This window comes from Pistacia vera, unplaced genomic scaffold, assembly GCF_008641045.1.
Source record: "Pistacia vera cultivar Batoury unplaced genomic scaffold, PisVer_v2 Contig370, whole genome shotgun sequence".
NCBI lineage: Eukaryota > Viridiplantae > Streptophyta > Magnoliopsida > Sapindales > Anacardiaceae > Pistacia > Pistacia vera.
Window position 1 is genome coordinate 58931 of NW_022196191.1, and position 23046 is coordinate 81976.

The following is a 23046-nucleotide window of genomic DNA, read 5'->3' on the forward strand; positions in this document are numbered from 1 at the left end:
AGAGAAAACCAAAGGTGATCGACACTAGATATCAATTTCGCCATAAATAACGATCAATTGATGACAAAAGACATTTAGGAGAGAATAGCGAATAACAAGCACTTATCTAAATCCAGACATAACAGAAGGAAATAAAGACTTCCATAGCGAATGTTTCTCCAAATAGATCTCTATCTCCATAAATATCTATTATATCTTCTCTTATATAGAGGGTAGATGACAATTTCAAGGAAAATGGAGTTTTCCCAAAATCCAGAAATTACCAGGTAATAAACGTTTAAAATTTCAAATTATTTGTCTCGTTCCCTTGGCCCTTTGCATGATGGTATGTAACGTTATTCCTACTACTGTTTCCTTAATCTGATTGATGATATTAATCAGCCCACTATTAATTTATACTGTAGCTTTTGGAGAAAACTTTTTTTGGTCCCCCCTTGATTTTTCTTGTTGTATTTTTTCGTTACATTTTTATTATTTTTTTAATGTTTTTTCTTGGTTGTAAATCTCATCAAAGTGAAATTATTATGTCGATCTTTTTATAATTTGCAGCTTTTTTGTTTTTTTTCCTTGGTTCTTGTACAATATGGTGATTCTAGTTAGTTTTCACAAATTAAATGGTATTCTAACCTCTATTTCATTTTTGTTCGTGTAATATGTGTCCTTAATTTTAATACATTTTAATTATTAAAAGACAAGTGGTGTGATGCAAAAATTAGTAATCAAACATACTTTCAACATTTTTTTTTTTTTTTTTTATCATTTCTTTACAGATTATTGCGCTTGTCTCCAATCATTTTGATATTGGAAATTATTGAGTCTACGATAGAAATGAAGTACTAGCCAAGCGAAGTCCCTTTCTTATCCTGCGATAAATGGTTCGGAAACACTCTGCTGATCTTGACGGACGGTAAAACAAAACAACTGCAATCACTAAACAAGACCCTAAGCGTGTAACACGCGACACTACACATCACCTCCTCAATGAAAAAACACTGTCACCCCACAACCACGACAAACAGACCAACCAAGAGAACCTAAAGTAAAAGCAAAAGAACAAGTAAAGTTCAGCAATGCCAATCTAGTCAATGGCAGTTAGATGTGGCTCAACGTGTATGTTCCTCCTGGCAAATGGTTAACTGGAAGTTTTAATCTCACTAGTCATTTCACTTTATATATTCATAAGGATGCAATTCTTCTTGCAGCTCAGGTATATATTTACATATGTTAATTTTTATTTCATTAATTAATAATTTAACTTGTAAAGTACTTTCTCAAGACAAGAAAACATAATATCCATTATTAGATTTTTCAACCATAGTATACTTGTATAATTATATTACATATACAGGATGAGACAGAATGGCCTCATCTTGCGGTATTGCCATCTTATGGGAGAGGAAGAGATGGACCTGGTGGAAGATTTAGCAGTCTTATTTTTGGGACAAATTTAACTGATGTTGTTGTAACAGGTAATATTAGTTAGTAAGAATTTAAACCCATCTTTAAGGCACATTTGATAATGTATTATATATAGAGAGTTTACAATTTTGAACAAAAATATTATTTACAAAAAAAATCTAAAATTTTTTCTTTCTTCTTTTTTCGGACGTTAGATTATCTTACCTACTACTAAAAGACACTTCAATGTTTGTTTCATCTATAGGTGACAATGGTACGATAGATGGTCAAGGTGCAACTTGGTGGATCAAATACCGTAGCAACCAATTAAATATCACTCGACCCTATCTTATTGAGATCATGTACTCTGACTATGTCCAGATATCCAACATAACTTTAATTAATTCTCCATCATGGAATGTCCACCCTGTATACTGCAGGTTTGACCTAAAAAACTGATCCATATTATCTTATTCTTTTTTTTTATATATAGATATATATTCCAATCAAGACTTAAATTGCAGCAATGTATTGGTCCAAGGCCTTACTATTATCGCTCCAATCGATTCTCCTAATACAGATGGGATAAACCCAGGTTTTTATTTTTATATTTTGATTATACATATAATTCTCTTTTGTAAGTAATTAGCTTATTCAACTTCCACATGATATTTGTAGATTCATGTACAAACACCAAAATTGAAGATTGTTACATAGTCTCAGGGGATGACTGCATTGCTGTTAAAAGTGGGTGGGATCAATATGGAATTAAATTTGGAATGCCTACAAAACACTTGATCATAAGAAGGCTAACCTGTATTTCACCAGATAGTGCAGCCATTGCACTTGGCAGTGAGATGTCTGGTGGAATTAAAGATGTACGGGTTGAAGATGTCAGAGCCATTGATACTCAGTCTGGTGTGAGAATTAAAACGGCTATTGGAAGAGGAGGCTACGTAAAAGATATATATGTAAGAAGAATGAGGATGGAGACTATGAAGTATGTTTTTTGGATGACAGGCTCTTATGGGTCACACCCGGACCCTAACTTTGACCCAAAAGCACTTCCTGAAATTACAGGAATAAATTATAGAGAAATGGTGGCTGAAAATGTCACATATGCAGCAAGACTTGATGGAATTCAAAATGACCCTTTTACTGGAATCTGCATTTCTAATGTAAAAATTGGATTAACAGAGAAACCACAAAAACTCCAATGGAACTGCACTGATATTCAAGGAGTTACAAGCCGTGTGACTCCTCCGGCCTGCAATTTGTTACCTGAGAAAAAGGATAATGATTGTTTTTTCCCCAGTGATAAGCTACCCATTGAAAATGTTCAGTTGAAGACTTGTTTCATAGCGTAAACTTTATTTTACGTATTATATATGCAAATAAGTATTTAGTGTGTTGATTCATTCAGCATGTGATTAAAATTATACAAAAAATTTGCTCCTTTCTTTTAGTTCCACATATTACTTCGTTGTTCTTATTTCGCATGAGAGTACACTCAAACATAATTCTGCCATTGAAGCCTGGAGGTCGAACTGTCACAAACCTTTGCACCTCTATTACTGGTCTTTAGGCCAGTGCCTGGATATTTTTATATCAACCGTGTTTCTGCTTTCGGCACCATATTTTAGTTTTTTTGGTTCATTCCCTTCCTTGCGCCCTCTATTTCCTCCTATCCAACTGTTACGATAATTGTTGAGTCGGCATATTAAAACTTTAACTTATAATTTGATGTGGCATTCAAACTAATTTAAAAAAGAAGATTTGGCATGTTAAAATATAAAACAAACTTCTCTCCAATGTTTCTCCACAAAAGACGACAACTCCATTACAACGTTACAGAGCTATAAGTTTTTAGTTAAGGTTACAGACATATTCTCAATCTAATTCAAAGTTATAGATTTCTCTCTATCAATCTCTCTGATTTCCTCCCTCTGTCTCGTTCTAAATCCAAATCAAAGTTATAGACTTCTCTCTATCAATTTGAATCTCTTCCCTCTCTAATTGCTTCCCTCTGTCAATTAATTTTTGCTGCTTCAGTCATCTTCTGGTATGTTAATCTTCACATATTGCCAATTTTTTCTTTAACTACAAATTGATTAAATATTTTAGACAGTAAAAGAGAATGGGTGAAGATGAACATACTAGGAGATGATCGAAGTGATGAAAATCAATTGGCAGAGGGAGGTAATTAGTAAGGGGAGAGATTCAAATTAATAAAGAGGAGTGTAAAACTCTAATTCGGATTGATAACGATTACATAACTTTGATTAAAAACTTGTTGATTTGTTTTTTCGTGGGCATTACCCTTTAGTAACGTGGTTTTGGGGACGATTTAGTCTGTCATTCCGCATTACTTTCTAGGACGAATTTTTCGCTTTTTGTGACGAAAACTTTTCTTCACCTTTGCCTCCTTTATTAATTGTTTTCTCCTTTCAAGAGTTTGAAACTTTCTCCAGTGTCATTCTCTTCTTTTCGTTTAATCAACACATTGGCAAATGAAATCTCAAGTCAATACTTCCCTTAATTAGTCAAAAAAGTATCTATCATCTTCGACATTATCACTGTCAACTTCCTGTTGTTTTTTTCTCATATAATTGTGGAAGGGGAGCAACTGATTATACATGTGTCATAATTGAGTAACTATATTTAATAGGGAAATGGTGAGACCCCTATTTCCCTGTGGTTATTATAGTTAGCCTTAAAAGAAGAATGTGGAAATTGGTAACTTCTGCAGCCTTCAAAAAAAGAATGTGGAATTTTTGTTTGTTTTACTATTTAGGTCCTTTGTGTCTACATATTAAACATGAATAGAATTTGATTAACATGTCATACAATATTTTTGTAACTCATGAAGGATATGGCACTTTACTTGGAGGATAGGATCTTCCTCGCTTTCCATTAGATGCAAATGCTACTTATGTATTGGTGGTTTGTGTACTTATAGTTTAAGCCTTCAGGTTTTTGTTTGCCAGCAGCCATTAGCGTAAATTCTCACCTATCATCCTAGTTTACTTTGGCCTAAATAGTTATCTAATGTAGATTTTTAAGAATGGAAGTCTTTCTTGAAAATCAGTGCTCTTAGAAAGAAAAAGAAAGAGGAAATACCTTTATGTTTATATTTTTCTTGTCTCACATTTTTACAAAATCATAAGAGAGAGAAAAATAGAAAATACTGTCTTTTGTGTTTTTTGGACCTCAGATGTCTCTTTCTTCTAGAGTTTCTGTTTTTGGTACAATAGAATGAACAATAAATGCAAGAAATATAGGAGCTAGTCACCAGTAAAAAATTATCTGTCAACAAGATGAGGGAGGACATTTTGAAAAAGACATTAATAAGAGAGAAGTTTAAGAAAATACCTTTTTTTTTTTTTTTTTTTCACTATATTAATGCCTGTCTGTCAAAACTTTCCAATTTTTGAGGAAGCTTTTGTGGACAAGTTATTAATCTTAATGTTTTAAATGGTCTTAATCCAGTTTCTAAGGATGTGCGGCTTTTCACTTTGCAGTTTGTAACTATGCCAAGGGTAGTTGGTTGCAGACAGCAGGCGTCCTTTGTATCCTGGATTTGGATGTAAACAGTGGTTATCAGGAATGGGGCATGTCAATTGATCCACGTAAAGATTTTTCTTATGAGGGATATCGGTGGCAGCCAAAAGATTGTGAGATGCCAGAGTTTGAGCGATCGCATTTTGCGAAGGTTGGCCTCTATAATTGATTTCTGTTGTTAATCTTCTTATCTTCTGCTTCTGTTTGCTTTGTATCTTTCCTGGCCTCAATGGCATCATTAATATGTTTTCTGACTCACAAATCCTTCATAGGCAGCCATTTCTATTGAATTTCGATCATATGATGTTGTTGTTAGAAGAAAAATGAATGTTTTGATGGTTGGTTCTCTGAATATAGTTTGTGAATTTCAGGATGAGGAACAAAACAATTGCATTTGTAGGGGATTCTTTGGGCAGGCAGCAATTCCAATCTATGATGTGTATGGCCAGTGGTGGACAAGTGATCCGAGAAGTTGAAGATGTTGGAAGGGACTAGGTCTGTCAAACTACATGCATGCGTCCTGATGGCTGGGCTTATCGTTTCCTTGCTACCAATACCACCATTTTATTACGGTCATCAACACTTGCTGACTTGTGCCACTTAACAGGTCAGACCCAAAGTCTGATGTTGCCATGCATTTGGACCGTCCACCAGCTTTCATGAGTAAATACTCCATCAGTTTGATGTGTTAGTTCTCAATACAGGACATCACTGGAACAGAGGGAAACTGAGAGCTAACCGTTGGGTTGCCTATGTCATGAAACCTAATGAAGATAAAAGACTTGCAATCTGGGAATGCCAAGAATTTTACTGTGTACAGTGTGGCTAGGTGGCTGACTCTCAGCTCCCATCCCATCCCCGACTTAAAGCATTCTTTCGGACGATTTCTCCAAGACATTTCCGCAATGGGGACTGAATACCGGTGGTAGCTGTGATAATACCACACCTTTAACCAGAGGAAACAAAGTTGAGCAAGATAGATCAAGTGATGAAATTGTTGAATCTGCTGTTAGGGTACAAGAGTAGAGATTTTGGATAACCGCTCTTTCGGAACTGAGAGATGAGCTCACTAATCTCGTTACAGTATCAAGGCAACCAAGGCGTCAATGATTGCTTGCATTGGTGCCTACCAGGCGTTCCAGACACATGGAACGAACTTCTTGTTTCACAGGTATAGTTCCTGCATTATAGGTATTCACGAACGCGAACTCAATGATTCGTTAAGCTCAAAACGGACCTGTTTTTGATAATCAATAATCGTTTACAACTCAGCTTTCTTATTGTTAGAATAGGCTGAGAACATTGTCTAATTCATTTCTATATAGTTTACAATTGGGGTCGATAAAACTTGAGGCTGCCAGGGTAGGAGCGCTCCAAATGTTTCAGCTCTACCGCATACACTCAAATTCTAGGAGTCTTTTGGGTTAGTGTATGTAAAATATAGTTTGTAGTTTCTTTTACTTGATGAAAGAATCATAGTTCTTCCAAGTTTTTGCTTACAGAGTGTTTTGATCATAAGGTCGTGGGTTTTCCATAATTTTTAGGGAAAATATGCACAAAATTATGATGCAATTTATAGATTTGGTTCAAACTTTTCTTAAATGTGTACTAGTAAATTTGAAAAGAATATTGCTGGAATCATCCCAACATGAAGGTTACTTGGTGGTTAAGGAGATTGTTCCTTATTTGAGTTTACGATTCAAACTTTGGGTCATTTACCACATTATCGTGACTTTCCTGATTCTTTGGGTTTTAGGTATTTAGTAGATCCCGAAGATTAGTTAAGATGTGTGCAAACTGGTTTGGATATCCCGGTTATTAAAAAAAAAATTTGTCAACGCTCTCTTCACCATTGTAAAATTAGATGAGTGGGTCGACACTACTAGCATCTCTGAACTTGTTATGTTGATTTATTCCTCCCGCTATAAATAGTAAGTCTTCATTTTGTCACGGAAAAACAATTTTATTTCAGTTGTATTTTTTTGGTTTTCATGCTTCACTTTAGATTGATCTTCAAATCTAGTTTTAGGAATAATTAATCTTTTATAGAATATAAAAACAACATGCAAATTCCACGAAATAATTAGGCAACTATACAAAAAACTTGTTTAATTCATGGAGAGTCAATTCTAATTTAATCTCTTTCTTTCATTTTCTCATTAGCTATAGCAATTTCTAGCAGCAAGATTCAGATTCTGAATACAAATACACATAATTTATTAAATAATTATTTTTAATATCAATGATAGTGAGTGATTTATTCAATTTATGACAATATAATATATTACATGTTTGTTATTTTTTATTTTTATAAGTATAATAATCATATTTGGAGAACAATTAACGATTTCTTAAAAAAAAAACTATAAATCTTTAAAAAGTCTAAAGCCCATTAATTTAATATCATTTTTGGATAAACCTAAAAATAAATTTATGATTCGCCCTTCATTACATTTAACCACTTAAAAGTATAGCATCATCCACGCATCAAATATTTTAAGAACATCAAGAATCTGAGGAGCTATGTATATTTGATTATGTAGAGGGAAATGATTTTTAGTCCCCGTCTTCACTTAGTGAGATTAGTTTATAAAAAAATTTCTTTATTCCTACACACTTTTAATTTAAAGCTTTACATTTGCAATTATTGAAAAATTAAATGAACCTAGGTAAAAAGAATTGAATTTTTTATAAATAAATGTGAAGCTTGTGGTAATTTTCAGAATGACATATATTTCTTCTTACAATATGAATTAATTTTCAGGTTTCATTTCTTTGTAGACCTAAGTAAGCACAACTACCATTTAATCTTCTTTTGGAGTTCTTTATTAGTTTTTTTTTTTTTTTTTTTTTTATAAGTTTTATAATTGAAAAAACTATTTCAAATTACTTATAAATGAAAAATTGATCATGTAATAAATGAGTAGAAGTTGAACCAAACATGAGTGAGCTGTTAGTTTTTGGAGTGTTTTAGGCTGACAACTTTATATACACATAAGATATTAAAAGATTTCAGATATTTATAATATTTCTTAAAAATTTTAATATGATAAAAAGGTACCAGTGTTAATTTTTTTCTAAAAACTTATACCCCTATCTAATAGAAGTGGCAACCATGAAAATATGGATCTAGGAATCACTTTCCTATATATTTAAAATATTACCATGCGAGTTTTGTTTCATTTGTGTTTACAAATTATTATTATTTTTTATATAGAAGTGAAAATTTTCAACCCTTTGAAATATTTGGCCTTACTTACTTGATTGTAAATTTAGTTTAATTCGAACAATAGAAGGTACTGAAGATATATTTCAAAGGGCTGACAATTTATTATAATTAGAGGCAATAAGTTTGGAGCTTTGTATGCGGAGAATTAAGAGAAAATAAAAAATTATCTTTGATATGTGATATTTTTCAAAGTTAATTCTCTGGTTTTCAATGACGTCAATGTAGACAGCATGTGCTTTTGACTTTGCTTCTAGCAGAGATGGGTAAATTTGTTTGTCAACGTCAGAACAGTTGAGGAAATAAAAATATCAACTTTAAAGATTTTATTATTGAAGGATGAACAAATTACAAGATGCTAAGAGGAAATAAAAATAGAGTACGAAATCATAAAAACAATGTCAAACCAACTTATTAACTCGGTTTTCAATTTGTGCACGAATGATGTAATCTTATATCATCAAAAATTATCAACCATTCTATATTATCCTAAACTTCATGCAATTTTCACATATCTTCTTTCATTATAAGTAAAGATACAATCTTAGGCCCTTTACTTGGAAAATTGTCAACCGGTCTCTTCCTAAATCATTTTGACTTTCATGATATATTAATTAATTTCTAGCAATTCTCATACTCTTTCTTACCTATATATTTAGCTGAGTAGAGCTTTATTTTTCTACTAAGAAAAACAAAAAAACTGAAGCTCTCGTTCTTTGCATGTTAAATTATACATAAATTTCTCATTTCTTTTAGTTTATTCGATTAAGATTCAACAGTTCACCTGTTATCAATTGATCTCACTTTGATTCTATTTTGGTATGAAAATATATTATGAGGGCAATATTAGAAGTATTTTCAAGACGGTTTATAGATCTAAATATACATAAAAAATTATTAGGTAATCTTATTGGTTCGAAGAAACGACATAAAGAAAAAACGAAAATAAAGAAAATGTATTCCACCTTATGCTTAGCTGTTGCAAACTTTACCAAATACAATGAGGGCATTAAATGAAGCTAAGATAAGATGAACATATGTATGCCCAGTTTGAAGGAGAAGGCAAGAGAAGCAGAGACACACTACCAGAGTTATGCCTGAGAAGAATTGTAGAAATATTTTCTGTATTAAAAATGTAGCCTGTACAATTGGGCAATTTTACATATTTGTGATGTAAATTAGGATAAGTACCCTGTAAATCATTCAATCAATCACAACATTAGGATGATTGATTGAAACTTAATTACACAAAATTCATTGGTCTTAGTAGGCTGAAGATCAGGGAAATCTCAGCATTCCATTTTATATTTCGTCAATTTATAAATTCTTCTTGAAATTTTCAACATGTATAAAAACGTACCATGTTACCCCTATCTAAGATAGAAAGGGGCCAACATAAAAAAATATGGGATCTAGGAATCGCTTTCCTATATATTTAAAAAAATTTACCGTTTCATTTTTGTTTACAAATTTTATTATTTTTTTAATAGTAGTGAAATTCGTCAACCCTTTGAAATATTTGCCTTAACTTACTTGTGTAAATTTAGTTTAATTCAAACAATAGAAGGTACTGAAGATATATTTCAAAGGGTTGACAATTTTATTGTAATTAGAGGCAATAGTTTGGTCTTTGTATGCGGAAAATTAAGAGAAAAAAAAAAAAAAATTGTCATTGATATGTGATATTTTCAAAGCTATTCTCTGGTTTTCAATGAAGTCATCGTAGAAAGCATGTGCTTTTGACTTTGCACTTCTAATAAGAGATGGGAGATATTTTGTTTGTCAAAGTCAGAACAGTTGAGGAAATAACAATATCAACTTTAAGAATTATATTATTGAAGGAAGAACAAATTACAGGATGCTCAGAGGAAATAAAATAGAGTATTAAATCATAAAAATAATAGTCAAACACAACCTTATTAACTCACTTTACACGAATGATTAATCTCATATCATCAAAAATTATCCTAAACTTCCTTGCAATTTCCACATATCTTCTTCATTATAATCTTGGGCCCTTTTACTCGCAAAATGTCAACCTTGTCTCTTACGAAGTCATTTTGACTTCTGATATATTATTAATTTCCTAGCAATTCTCATACTCTTCTTTACCTTATGAATACAACTCCTACGAAACACACACACATATATATTTGTGCCTAATTTGCAATATTGTGACCACTCCAAAATCACTTCCTCTTCTCATTCTCTGTTCTCTCTTCACATATCCTATTTCTGAAAATATGAGCAATATGAGAAGACAATAGCTAATTCGGATTTGGATTAAACGAGCTCAAAAACGGGCACAAACGTTTCAAAAAGGGCAATTCTTCCACCCGAGAGAGACTTATCAAGCTAAAATATTTTCGTGTTTTCTCAATAAGGTGAAGATAATATGTTCAACGTGTTTCAACATCTCCTTAATTGCCACCACGTTAGAAGATTATTCAAAACTCGTTGTTATTTTTTTACTCTGATTCTTTGTATGTTATTGTTGCTAATGTTGTCTCCTTGTTGTAAAATTTAGAATTTTAATGGGTAATAATACTTTTATATTTGTTCTAGTTTATAACGGGTAAATTTAAAATGCAATTAAAGCTAAGATTCTTTTAACACATTTAAAGATTTCATTTACTAATTGGGAACTTAATGAAATTTCTCTAAAAGCAATACATGCACATTATTAATAATAGGGTACAAATTCAAAAAACGTGTGGGGACCTTCTTTTTTTTATTGAGATTATAGATTCATATTTCAATGTTCACTGTTGCCAATTGCTCACTCTTGCTTCTATTTTGGTATGATAAATATGTTATATAAGGGCAACCTCAGAGAGTAATTTTCAAGAGGGTTCAAAAGAGTCTAAAATATACAAAAAAAAAAAAATTTACTTAATCTTGTTGGTTCCAAGAAACGACAAAAATAAAGAAAATGGATTCCACCATATGCTTAGCTGTTGCAAAGTTTACCAAAATAACGGTGAGGACATTAAGTGAAGCTAATATGTGTTAATTTCTAAACACTGTCTATACAGTTGGTGAAGGAGTCGGATAAAATTGGCCCATAAAAGCATTAGAGTTTTACTACTTCCTAATTAGCATTATGGAACTACAAAAGCTAAGCATATTTGTTTTAGTTACTTCAATACTCTTTATCTAGTTCACCCAAGGTTTGAAACTCGACCGGGTGTCACAGGTCTAGGGGCTAGGTCTTGGTTTGCTCGGTGAGACTGGTTAAACCGGCGTCTGATAGGTGATCCAACAGTTTGAAATCTTGCAAACAAACCCAAAAAATACATACACACCCTACAGGTTTGAAATCTAGCAAATATCCCCTTCAATCTAACCCTAAATTGATTTTTCCGCCCAAATTCCGCTAATCCAAAGCCAAAATTCATCCGACACCACCACCTGAACCACCGTAATCCTCTACAAAACCCCTCTAACTCTAGAACTTGATAACCCCTCGTCGCCAACTGTGACTCGCGAACATCGCCGCGATTGGGTTGATTTTTTTGGCCAAATTCAGGCAGCCAAAATTCAATTTGACACTACCACCTGAACCCCCGAACTCACTCTACAAAATCCATCTAATCCTAGCACTTGGTAAACCCTCGTTCGCTGGTCGTGACTCACTATTTGGTTGATTTTTTCGACCAAATTTTGGTTGATTCTGGCATCCAAAATTCAATCCGACACCATCCCTTGAACCACCGACCTCCACTCTACAAAAGCCTCTAACCTCAACACTTGGTACTCCTCGTTTAGATTAGGATTGGTGAACAGTTAAAAATAGTAATTCGAACTTGTGGGCCCTTGTCATTGGTCGGATCGATCCACCTGCTGGGTCCGGTCCAGTCTTTTTTTTTTTTTTTTTTTTAGTTCATTTTCAACCCAATTTTTCATTTCTTTATTTTTAAATTAAATATTATTAACTCAAGAAATAACCCTAAACCTAAAATCTCAAATCGTAAGCTCAAGAAACAAACCGTAAGCTTGAAATCCAAATCTCAAATTCAAGAAACAACCTTGTTGATGCCAAAATTTCGCACCACAGGAAAATATCAATCTTGTCTTTGGTGCACGTTGAGCTTTGCTCTCCTTTTCAGATTGTGTCTAGCTAATAATACTATTAAGGTCCTACAACTTCTGCTCCTTGCAAAACTAAAAGATTTCTGCTATTCTAAACCCGAAACTAATTCAAGAGTCTAGCGTTAGTTTTTCTAGTTTCAGGAGGTCTTAATATTATTAACCTTTTTTTCCCTCAAAACTTACACTCAAAGATTAGCCAATTCTTCCATTAACATAATTCTTTTGTTTTTGTTTTTTTGGGGGACCATTTGATAAAATACATATATAAATAATTTTGTTCTAGGAAGGTCAAAGGATGAGCTAACATAAAACGGGCCTAATCCTATTTCAGACATTTTGTTTCATTCCACGTTGACATAACTTAAAATTGCAGGGCCGCCCAAGGGTAGCAGGTGAGGCACCTGCCTACAGCCCCCCCAAAAAAAGCACCCAAAAGGAGTCCAAATTATTTTAAGAGTTGTTGTTCTAATAGTTTACCACAATACCATTGAGGCCTAACAAAGTTTATAAGTTTTTCTCCAAACACACCGGTTCAAAGAGCCCCAAAAAAAGGCCCAAAAAACGCCCAATTCATTATATATTGTTAATTACCATAAATTGAACGATACAAAACAAAAACCATGTGTCATATTTTTCCACACACCCAATAAAAAAGTAACTAACTAATTTTTAAGTGTCTACAATTTCAAAGACACCTTAAAATCCTAAAATGATGAAAACATTGCATCGCCAACCCCTCTAATCTCCATAGTGTCTCTTTCGGCTTAAAGGTGTGATTCCAACAATTTGTCTTTCTCACCAAATCGACCAGATTCATCCTTAATCATTTTTCTGACACTTTTCCCAACCTTACAACCCCCAATTTTGGACGATTTTTTGCTTAATTTCGCAACTCCATTTTATTCCTCACTACGTGCGGCAGCAATTTCCTTCCGACACGTATTCGCTGTCGTTGACCTTCCCCACACCACCAATCTTCATCCCCTCAGCCCCATCACCCCAAAACCCTCACTACCTGACCTCCTTAGCTCGCCGTCCACCTCTCACCCCACAAGAAAGATTAGTTAATTTGACTATATTTCAATTGAAAAAAGATTTGTTTACTAACTTGATTATAAAATTTAACTTAGTATTTTGCATCTCAAAGGCAAGAAAAATCACATTTTGAAATATTTTTATTAATATACGGCATTGTTGAATGGAAAGATATCCCTCCTTATAACCGTAGTAAGGGGCTTCTTGAATGTATCTAGTCGTGTGTACTCCAACACCCTCCTTCCCACTGTCAACCCATATGTTTGGTTATACCTATTGATATATATATTTTTATTGCTCCTAACATCCTCAGCCCTTTGGTCCAACACTCCCGCTCTACTAGACCGTCACCTGATCCATGTAAAATATGGGAAATTGCAGCAGTCTATTTAACCCATATAACATTAAACAGCTCTATAGTCCTAATTTGCGACTAACTAATTTTATTACTATGAGAGGTTATAACTTAAATAGAATGTAGGTAAAACCATTCTTATTTCATATTCATGTTTTAAGTAGTATAATATTAGAATTTCAATTCATTTTATAATATTAGGGTTTCATTCTCATCTTTTCCGATTGCCTACTTTTTGCAATGGATGAAGTTGTGGTTTGGAAACCACAAAGATAACTGTCACTTATGGAATTGTGAATACAGTGGCTGGATGGCAACTGATGTGAAATCATAGCCAATTGCCAATTGTTTTTAAAGCATTACAAATTAGTACCACCGATGTCGATGAATTGCAAGTTACAATGACGTGGCTGAAAGGAGAATCAAAGAGTCCTTGTAAAATTGAGTGATCACTTCCGACCAACTTCACTACACAAGTAATCGAATGCATATTAATGTCTTCTATTATTCCTCCAAATGAGTAACCATTCCATGTATGCTTAAGCATAACAAGAAGAAATCATTTCTCTACAATTCAAACAAGAAAGAAATAATAATATATGAGAAATATAGAACAACATAGACGGAAATACAGCAAAAGTTATCATGTCAGCAAGCTCCAATAAAATCGCACCAAAAGTCACTGGCCAGACAGCCAAGAGAGCAGCTACACGCACTAAAATAAACCGAAATCATCGTATTGTTCCGTCCCTAATAGTCCACACACTTAGCGTCTGAATATAACCCCAAGTTAACATATATAATACAACTCTAAAGCATAGACGTATGGCCCAAACAACTTCAATAAATATTTTATTCTTTCTTAAACCTTTATGTAACCGTACCATATTGATATATAATATATATTTTTTTTTTTTTTTTTTTTGAGACGTACTGGACCGTATACAAATAAAATAATCATATGAGGACACGTATAGACCGAAGAGACGTCATATTCCTTAAGCAGAATATAAACAATTGAATAACTTAAACTGACCCAAGTGGAGTTTATTCTTATGTATAATACCTAGGAACCCAAATGCATGAAAATAAAATTGTTTTAATGACTATATGGGTTTATTTCCTTAACAGATAAGTACGTACGTAAAATACCAAATAACAACTGAAAAAAGAGAAAACCAAAGGTGATCGACACTAGATATCAATTTCGCCATAAATAACGATCAATTGATGACAAAAGACATTTAGGAGAGAATAGCGAATAACAAGCACTTATCTAAATCCAGACATAACAGAAGGAAATAAAGACTTCCATAGCGAATGTTTCTCCAAATAGATCTCTATCTCCATAAATATCTATTATATCTTCTCTTATATAGAGGGTAGATGACAATTTCAAGGAAAATGGAGTTTTCCCAAAATCCAGAAATTACCAGGTAATAAACGTTTAAAATTTCAAATTATTTGTCTCGTTCCCTTGGCCCTTTGCATGATGGTATGTAACGTTATTCCTACTACTGTTTCCTTAATCTGATTGATGATATTAATCAGCCCACTATTAATTTATACTGTAGCTTTTGGAGAAAACTTTTTTTGGTCCCCCCTTGATTTTTCTTGTTGTATTTTTTCGTTACATTTTTATTATTTTTTTAATGTTTTTTCTTGGTTGTAAATCTCATCAAAGTGAAATTATTATGTCGATCTTTTTATAATTTGCAGCTTTTTTGTTTTTTTTCCTTGGTTCTTGTACAATATGGTGATTCTAGTTAGTTTTCACAAATTAAATGGTATTCTAACCTCTATTTCATTTTTGTTCGTGTAATATGTGTCCTTAATTTTAATACATTTTAATTATTAAAAGACAAGTGGTGTGATGCAAAAATTAGTAATCAAACATACTTTCAACATTTTTTTTTTTTTTTTTTATCATTTCTTTACAGATTATTGCGCTTGTCTCCAATCATTTTGATATTGGAAATTATTGAGTCTACGATAGAAATGAAGTACTAGCCAAGCGAAGTCCCTTTCTTATCCTGCGATAAATGGTTCGGAAACACTCTGCTGATCTTGACGGACGGTAAAACAAAACAACTGCAATCACTAAACAAGACCCTAAGCGTGTAACACGCGACACTACACATCACCTCCTCAATGAAAAAACACTGTCACCCCACAACCACGACAAACAGACCAACCAAGAGAACCTAAAGTAAAAGCAAAAGAACAAGTAAAGTTCAGCAATGCCAATCTAGTCAATGGCAGTTAGATGTGGCTCAACGTGTATGTTCCTCCTGGCAAATGGTTCCTGGAGTTTTAATCTCACTAGCATTCACTTTATATATTCTAGGGAGAGATGCAATTCTTCTTGCAGCCAGGTATATATTTACCATTGTTTAAATCTTTATTTCATTAATTAAAATTTTACTTGTAAAGTACTTTTCCAAGACAAGAAAGATATTTATATTAATATCCCCTATAGATTTATCAACAGTAGGGATCTTGTTATAAATTTATTACATATCGCATTGGACAGAATGCCTCATCTGGCGGATTGCCATCTATGGGAGAGGAAGAGATGGACCTTGTGGCAGTTTTACAGTCTTATTTTTGGGACAAATTTAACTGAGTGTTGTTGTAACCAGGTAATATTAGTTAATACGAATTTAACACCCATATTTACAGGCCGGATTGGGTGGGGGAGTGGTAATGTATTATATATAGGGATTTTACAATTTTTTTTTTTTTTTTTTTGGCATTTTTGGCATTAGAAGGGATAATTTAAGCTTTTTGGTCTAATGTGAAGTAATTGAGTGAAAGGGAGGGGGGATGTGGTTTTGTGAGGCAATTATGTGGAATGAATTTTGGAAATTAGGGGTTTTAGGTTTTAAATGGGTGAAAAAATTGGAGTTTTGTGATTTGAGATTTTGGTAATGCGGGTTTTAAATAAACTTGTTTGATGTTGAAACTTTGTGAAGTTATTAGTTGCTCTGTTCTGATAGTGACATGAATATTAAACATGAAGGAGCCTGTTTATAGTAAGAGTTTTGGCTTGTATGAAGAAAAGATCTAGAAATTAGAATGAAAGTAGAAAAAGAAAAAGAAAAAAAAAAGGAGAGAAATATTCTTGAAGAGCCACAACATAAACCCATGTGCTTGTAAATTTAACTTTAGTAATTCTAAAATTGCATGTGTTTTCATATACTCACCTTTAACTTATTATGACTGGAAAAACTCATCATGGTCACTATATCTTAGAATATGTACTAATTAGCAACATAAACCTTTTCACTGTTGTTGCATCAATCTCTTTGGAGCCTATTTGGTAAGAATATGGCTTCTTTGCAGATTTTATTATAAATGTTAGAGAATGTTGATGGATGTAAGGAATAGACATGGTTTTTGTGGGACGAGTGACAAGATAAGTAGGGAAATCTGAAGAAATGCAAGTGGGCATGTAATTGAGTGACTGATTGTGTTGCTGTGCAATAGAGGGCTACTTACATGCAGGCTTTTGTGATGTTATCTTAACAAACCAACCTATAGCCAACATGTGTAAATTTATTTATAATTTCTCAAGAATTCATTTGACACATCCAGACAAATTCGAACTTTCTTGTGTATCGTGTGCTCGAGCTTCTAAGCCAAGATCCCCTTGGTCATCCATCAAAGTCTTGCTAGAACCTCCTTGAGTGGAGGCAGATTCATGACAAGAATATCCTTCTCTTCTCCTTGCTAAGTAAGTTCTATGGTGGTGTAAATCACCAAAGGAGATTCTAGTTTTACTGTGTCTGTCTAGGAGTCAACTACAGGTTTACACTTCCCTAAAATCTGGTATGCCAGGGAGTCAATCTGATATATGTAAGCACTATATGTTGAAGAGATGCTATATTGAATTTCAATGGGACCATTTAATGATATTATATTATTTAGAATTACAGCTTTCATTTAGGCTTGAATTAGTAATGATTTCAATTCATTTGTATGTGAAAATGGCCATTATTTGAAGGACGTACAAGACTATTCACTTTTTTAACATTAAAGTTTGGTTGAAACAAGTTTGCTTAGAAGGATGTCATTAAGATCATGATGTGGTTGTCCAACTTTCATCGCATAAAATTTTTGGATATCCCAAGATCATAATGTGTTTCACATATTATGTCTTTTGTTGTGAAGTGTTGATGACTTGTGTATGGTAGAGATTCTTAGTTTTTCTAATGTTATTTATTTATCTTTTCTATCTGTGTTGAACGCTACAGATTAGTTTTTCAACATACAGCAAATGCCTCATGAATGAGTAGATTTTTCGGAAGAAGCTGATGATTTTTGCTGACAAATTAAACTCAAATGAGATTGAAGATGCATTAGATCTGATCAAGAGTCTATTATTTTGTGGTTTAAGCAGAGATGAAAGGAGGAAATCATTATAGATGGAGAGGAAGCCATCTTTCTCTCACTCTAATTACACTTCTTTTTACAACCATATTTCTTTGGGTTTGCGAAAAGAATCATTTTGTTACTACTGTACCATCAGACCAAGATCAATTTACATGGCATTCATCAGGTTCGTTTTTGGATCAACTGTCTACCTGAATATGTATTTGCATATCTTTGTCCCCTCCTTTTCACTGAATTATAAATTTATTGATAAAGGCAAAGAAAAGAGTTGGTGAAAAGTGTACTGAGAAAAACTATATAGTACCTAAGGCTAATGAAAAATTTGAGATCCTGATGTTGTTTGATGGGATCTATGAATGGGGATCTATGAATGTAACCACAGGCTTCTCCTTCTCTTTCATGCAACTTATTTTTTCTTTTCTGTGGCTCAGCATTTGATGAAGAAGCTGAAAATTATTCCTTTAAATCTATAAGGCCAAAGGAGCATATAGAAGAAAAAAATTCTGAATCAATAACTGCAGAAGAAACAAAAAGACCAGGTGAAAGGAATTCAGACACACAATTAACAAATTTTACAACCTCATACATTCCTGAGAGGAAAGAAAGTGACGAGGAGAGGACTTTCTCAACCAAAAGGAAAGGTAGTGTCCCTTTCTTATGCAGTTGCAAATGTTGCTGCTTGTACTGTGTTAATTTTCTGAGCTCTCTTGCATATGATTGCAATTTTTGTTTAAATAGTTTTCCCCTGAACTTGTGATTATAATGACTTGCTTCATGATTGAGGTCAGTTAGAATGGAACAGAGTAACTATTTAATAGAGTTAGTATATATGCGACATTATCACTGTCAACTTCCTGTTGTTTTTTTCTCATATAAATTGTGGAAGGGGAGCAACTGATTATACATGTGTCATAATCGAGTAACTATATTTAATAGGGAAAATGGTGAGACCCCTATTTCCCTGTGGTTATTTATAGTTAGCCTTAAAAGAAAGAATGTGGAAATTGGTAACTTCTGCAGCCTTCAAAAAAAGAATGTGGAATTTTTGTTTGTTTTACTATTTAGGTCCATTATTTTGTCTTCATATTAAACATGAATAGAATTTGATTAACATGTCATACAATATTTTTGTAACTCATGAAGGATAATGGCACATTTACTTGGAGGATAGGATCTTCCTCGCTTTCCATTAGATGCAAATGCTACTTATGTATTGGTGGTTTGAGTACTTATAGTTTAAGCCTTCAGGTTTTTGTTTGCCAGCAGCCATTAGCGTAAATTCTCAACCTATCCATAGTTTACTTTGGCCTAAATAGTTATCTAATGTAGATTTTTAAGAGAATGGAAGTCTTTCTTGAAAATCAGTGCTCTCAGGAAGAAAAAGAAAGAGGAAATACCTTTATGTTTATATTTTTCTTGTTTCACATTTTTACAAAATCATAAGAGAGAGAAAATAAGAAAATACTGTCTGTTGTGTCTTTTTGGACCTCAGATGTCTCTTTCTTCTAGAGTTTCTGTTTCTTGGTACAATAGAATGAACAATAAATGCAAGAAATATAGGAGCTAGTCAGCAGTAAAAAATTATCTGTCAACAAGATGAGGGAGGACAATTTTGAAAAGAAGACATTAATAAGAGAGAAGTTTAAGAAAATACCTTTTATTATTATTTTTTTTTTCACATATTAATGCCTGTCTGTCAAAACTTTCCAATTTTTGAAGAAGCTTTTGTGGATCAAGTTATTAATCTTAATGTTTTAAATGGTCTTAATCCAGTTTCTAAGGATGTGCGGCTTTTCACTTTGCAGTTTGTAACTATGCCAAGGGTAGTTGGGTTGCAGACAGCAGGCGTCCTTTGTATCCTGGATTTGGATGTAAACAGTGGTTATCAGGAATGTGGGCATGTCAATTGATCCAACGTAAAGATTTTTCTTATGAGGGATATCGGTGGCAGCCAAAAGATTGTGAGATGCCAGAGTTTGAGCGATCTGCATTTTTGCGAAGGTTGGCCTCTATAATTGATTTCTGTTGTTAATGCTTCTTATTCTTCTGCTTCTGTTTGCTTTGTATCTTTCCTGGCCTCAATGGCATCATTAATATGTATTTCTGACTCACAAATCCTTCATAGGCAGCCATTTCTATTGAATTTCGATCATATGATGTTGTTGTTAGAAGAAAAATGAATGTTTTGATGGTTGGTTCTCTGAATATAGTTTGTGAATTTCAGGATGAGGAACAAAACAATTGCATTTGTAGGGGATTCTTTGGGCAGGCAGCAATTCCAATCTATGATGTGTATGGCCAGTGGTGGACAAGTGATCCGAGAAGTTGAAGATGTTGGAAGGGACTACGGTCTTGTCAAACTACATGGACATGCTCGTCCTGATGGCTGGGCTTATCGTTTCCTTGCTACCAATACCACCATTTTATATTACTGGTCATCAACACTTGCTGACTTGGTGCCACTTAACAGGTCAGACCCAAAGTCTGATGTTGCCATGCATTTGGACCGTCCACCAGCTTTCATGAGTAAATATCTCCATCAGTTTGATGTGTTAGTTCTCAATACAGGACATCACTGGAACAGAGGGAAACTGAGAGCTAACCGTTGGGTTGCCTATGTCAATGGAAAACCTAATGAAGATAAAAGACTTGCAAATCTGGGGAATGCCAAGAATTTTACTGTGTACAGTGTGGCTAGGTGGCTTGACTCTCAGCTCCCATCCCATCCCCGACTTAAAGCATTCTTTCGGACGATTTCTCCAAGACATTTCCGCAATGGGGACTGGAATACCGGTGGTAGCTGTGATAATACCACACCTTTAACCAGAGGAAACAAAGTTGAGCAAGATAGATCAAGTGATGAAATTGTTGAATCTGCTGTTAAGGGTACAAGAGTAAAGATTTTGGATATAACCGCTCTTTCGGAACTGAGAGATGAGGCTCACATATCTCGTTACAGTATCAAGGCAAACCAAGGCGTCAATGATTGCTTGCATTGGTGCCTACCAGGCGTTCCAGACACATGGAACGAACTTCTTGTTGCACAGGTATAGTTCCTGCATTATAGGTATTCACGAACGCGAACTCAATGATTCGTTAAGCTCAAAACGGACCTGTTTTTGATAATCAATAATCGTTTAACAACTCAGCTTTCTTATTGTCTGTAGAATAGGCTGAGAACATTGTTCTAATTCATTTCATATATAGTTTACAATTGGGGTCGATAAAACTTTGAGGCTGCCAGGGTAGGAGCGCTCCAAATGTTTCAGCTCTACCTGCATACACTCAAATTCTAGGAGTCTTTTGGGTTAGTGTATGTAAAAATATAGTTTGTAGTTTCTTTTACTTGATGAAAGAAATCATAGTTCTTCCAAGTTTTTGCTTACAAGAGTTGTTTTGATCATAAGGTCGTGGGTTTTCCATAATTTTTTAGGGAAAATATGCACAAAATTATGATGCAATTTATAGAATTTGGTTCAAAACTTTCTTAAATGTGTACTAGTAAATTTGAAAAGAATATTGCTGGAATCATCCCAACATGAAGGTTTACTTGGTGGTTAAGGAGATTTGTTCCCTTATTTGAGTTTATCGATTCAAACTTTGCGGTCATTTACCACATTAATATCGTGACTTTCCTGATTCTTTGGGTTTATAGGGTATTTAGTAGATCCCGAAGATTAGTTAAGATGTGTGCAAACTGGTCTGGATATCCCGGTTATTAAAAAAAAAAAATTTGTCAACGCTCTCTTCACCATTGTAAAATTAGATGAGTGGGTCGACACTACTAGCATCTCTGAACTTGTTATATGTTGATTTATTCCTCCCGCTATAAATAGTAAGTCTCGTCATTTTGTCACCGGAAAAACAATTTTATTTCATGTTGTATTTTATTTTGGTTTTCATGCTTCACTTTAGATTGATCTTCAAATCTAGTTTTAGGAATAATTAATCTGTTATAGAAATATAAAAAACAACATGGCAAATTCCACGAAAAATAATTAGGCAACTATACAAAAAACTTGTTTAATTCAATTGGAGAGTCAATTCTAATTTAATTCTCTTTCTTTCATTTTCTCATTAGCTATGAGCAATTTCTTAGCAAGCAAGATTCAGATTCTTGAATACAAATAACACATAATTTATTAAATAATTATTTATTAATATCAATGATAAGTGAGTGATTTATTCAATTTATGACCATATATAATATATTACATAGGTTTGTTATTTTTTATTTTTATAAGATTAATCATATTTGATGTAGAACAATTAAACGATTTCTTAAAAAAAATACTATAATAATCTTTAAAAAGTCTAAAGCCCATTAATTTAAATATCACTTTTTGGATAAACCTAAAAATAAATTTATGATTTCGCCCTTCATTACATTTAACCACTTAAAAGTATAGCATCATCCACGCATCAAATATATTTAAGAACATCAAGAATCTGAGGAGGCTATGTATTATATTGATTATGTAGAAGGGAAATGATTTTTAGTCCCCGTCTTCTACTTAAAGTGAGGATATCAGTTTAATAAAAAAATTATCTTTATTCCTACACACTTTTAATTTAAAGCTTTACATTTGCAATTATTGAAAAATTAAATGAAACCTAGGTAAAAAAGAATTGATAATTTTATAAATAAATTGAAGCTTGTGGTAATTTTCAGAATGACATAATATTTCTTCTTTACAATATGAATTAATTTTCAGGTTTCATTTCTTTGTAGACCTAAAGTAAGCACAACTACCATTTAATCTTCTTTTGGAGAGTTCTTTATTAGTTTTTTTTTTTTTTTTTTTTTTATAAGTTTTATAATTGGAAAAACTATTTCAAATTACATTATTTAAATGAAAAATTGATCATGTAATCAATAAATGAGTAGAAGTTGAACCAAACAATGAGTGAGCTGTTAGTTTTTGGAGTGTTTTAGGGCTGACAACTTTATATACACATAAGATATTAAAAGATTTCAGATATT

At 33.2% G+C, this 23046-nt stretch overlaps 2 protein-coding genes and 1 pseudogene across 4 annotated transcripts in view; all 3 read left to right on the forward strand.

The window, feature by feature from the left end:
* The window catches only part of LOC116140354 (protein trichome birefringence-like 14), a 35653-nt gene extending 14101 nt beyond the window's left edge, over window positions 1-21552 (forward strand). Inside the window, exons 1-5 of one of the 3 annotated variants that reach the window (XM_031425995.1) lie at window positions 17266-17403; window positions 17924-18228; window positions 18494-18703; window positions 19868-20063; window positions 20287-21552. In XM_031425995.1, the coding sequence (XP_031281855.1) occupies window positions 18072-18228; window positions 18494-18703; window positions 19868-20063; window positions 20287-21115 (1392 nt within the window). In that variant the 5' untranslated portion in view covers window positions 17266-17403; window positions 17924-18071 and the 3' untranslated portion in view covers window positions 21116-21552. Of the gene's footprint in view, window positions 1-17265; window positions 17404-17923; window positions 18229-18493; window positions 18704-19867; window positions 20064-20286 lie in introns of those variants that run through there. The other 2 variants (XM_031425994.1, XM_031425996.1) reach the window with 2 other exon arrangements.
* Window positions 1097-2765, forward strand: LOC116140343 (probable polygalacturonase). Its single transcript, XM_031425986.1, has 5 exons — window positions 1097-1207; window positions 1349-1469; window positions 1664-1838; window positions 1923-1993; window positions 2077-2765. Exons 1-5 carry the CDS (start codon window positions 1097-1099, stop codon window positions 2763-2765), a joined length of 1167 nt encoding a protein of 388 aa, XP_031281846.1.
* LOC116140344 lies at window positions 3546-6136 on the forward strand (annotated as a pseudogene).
* Window positions 21553-23046: the final 1494 nt, after the last annotated feature.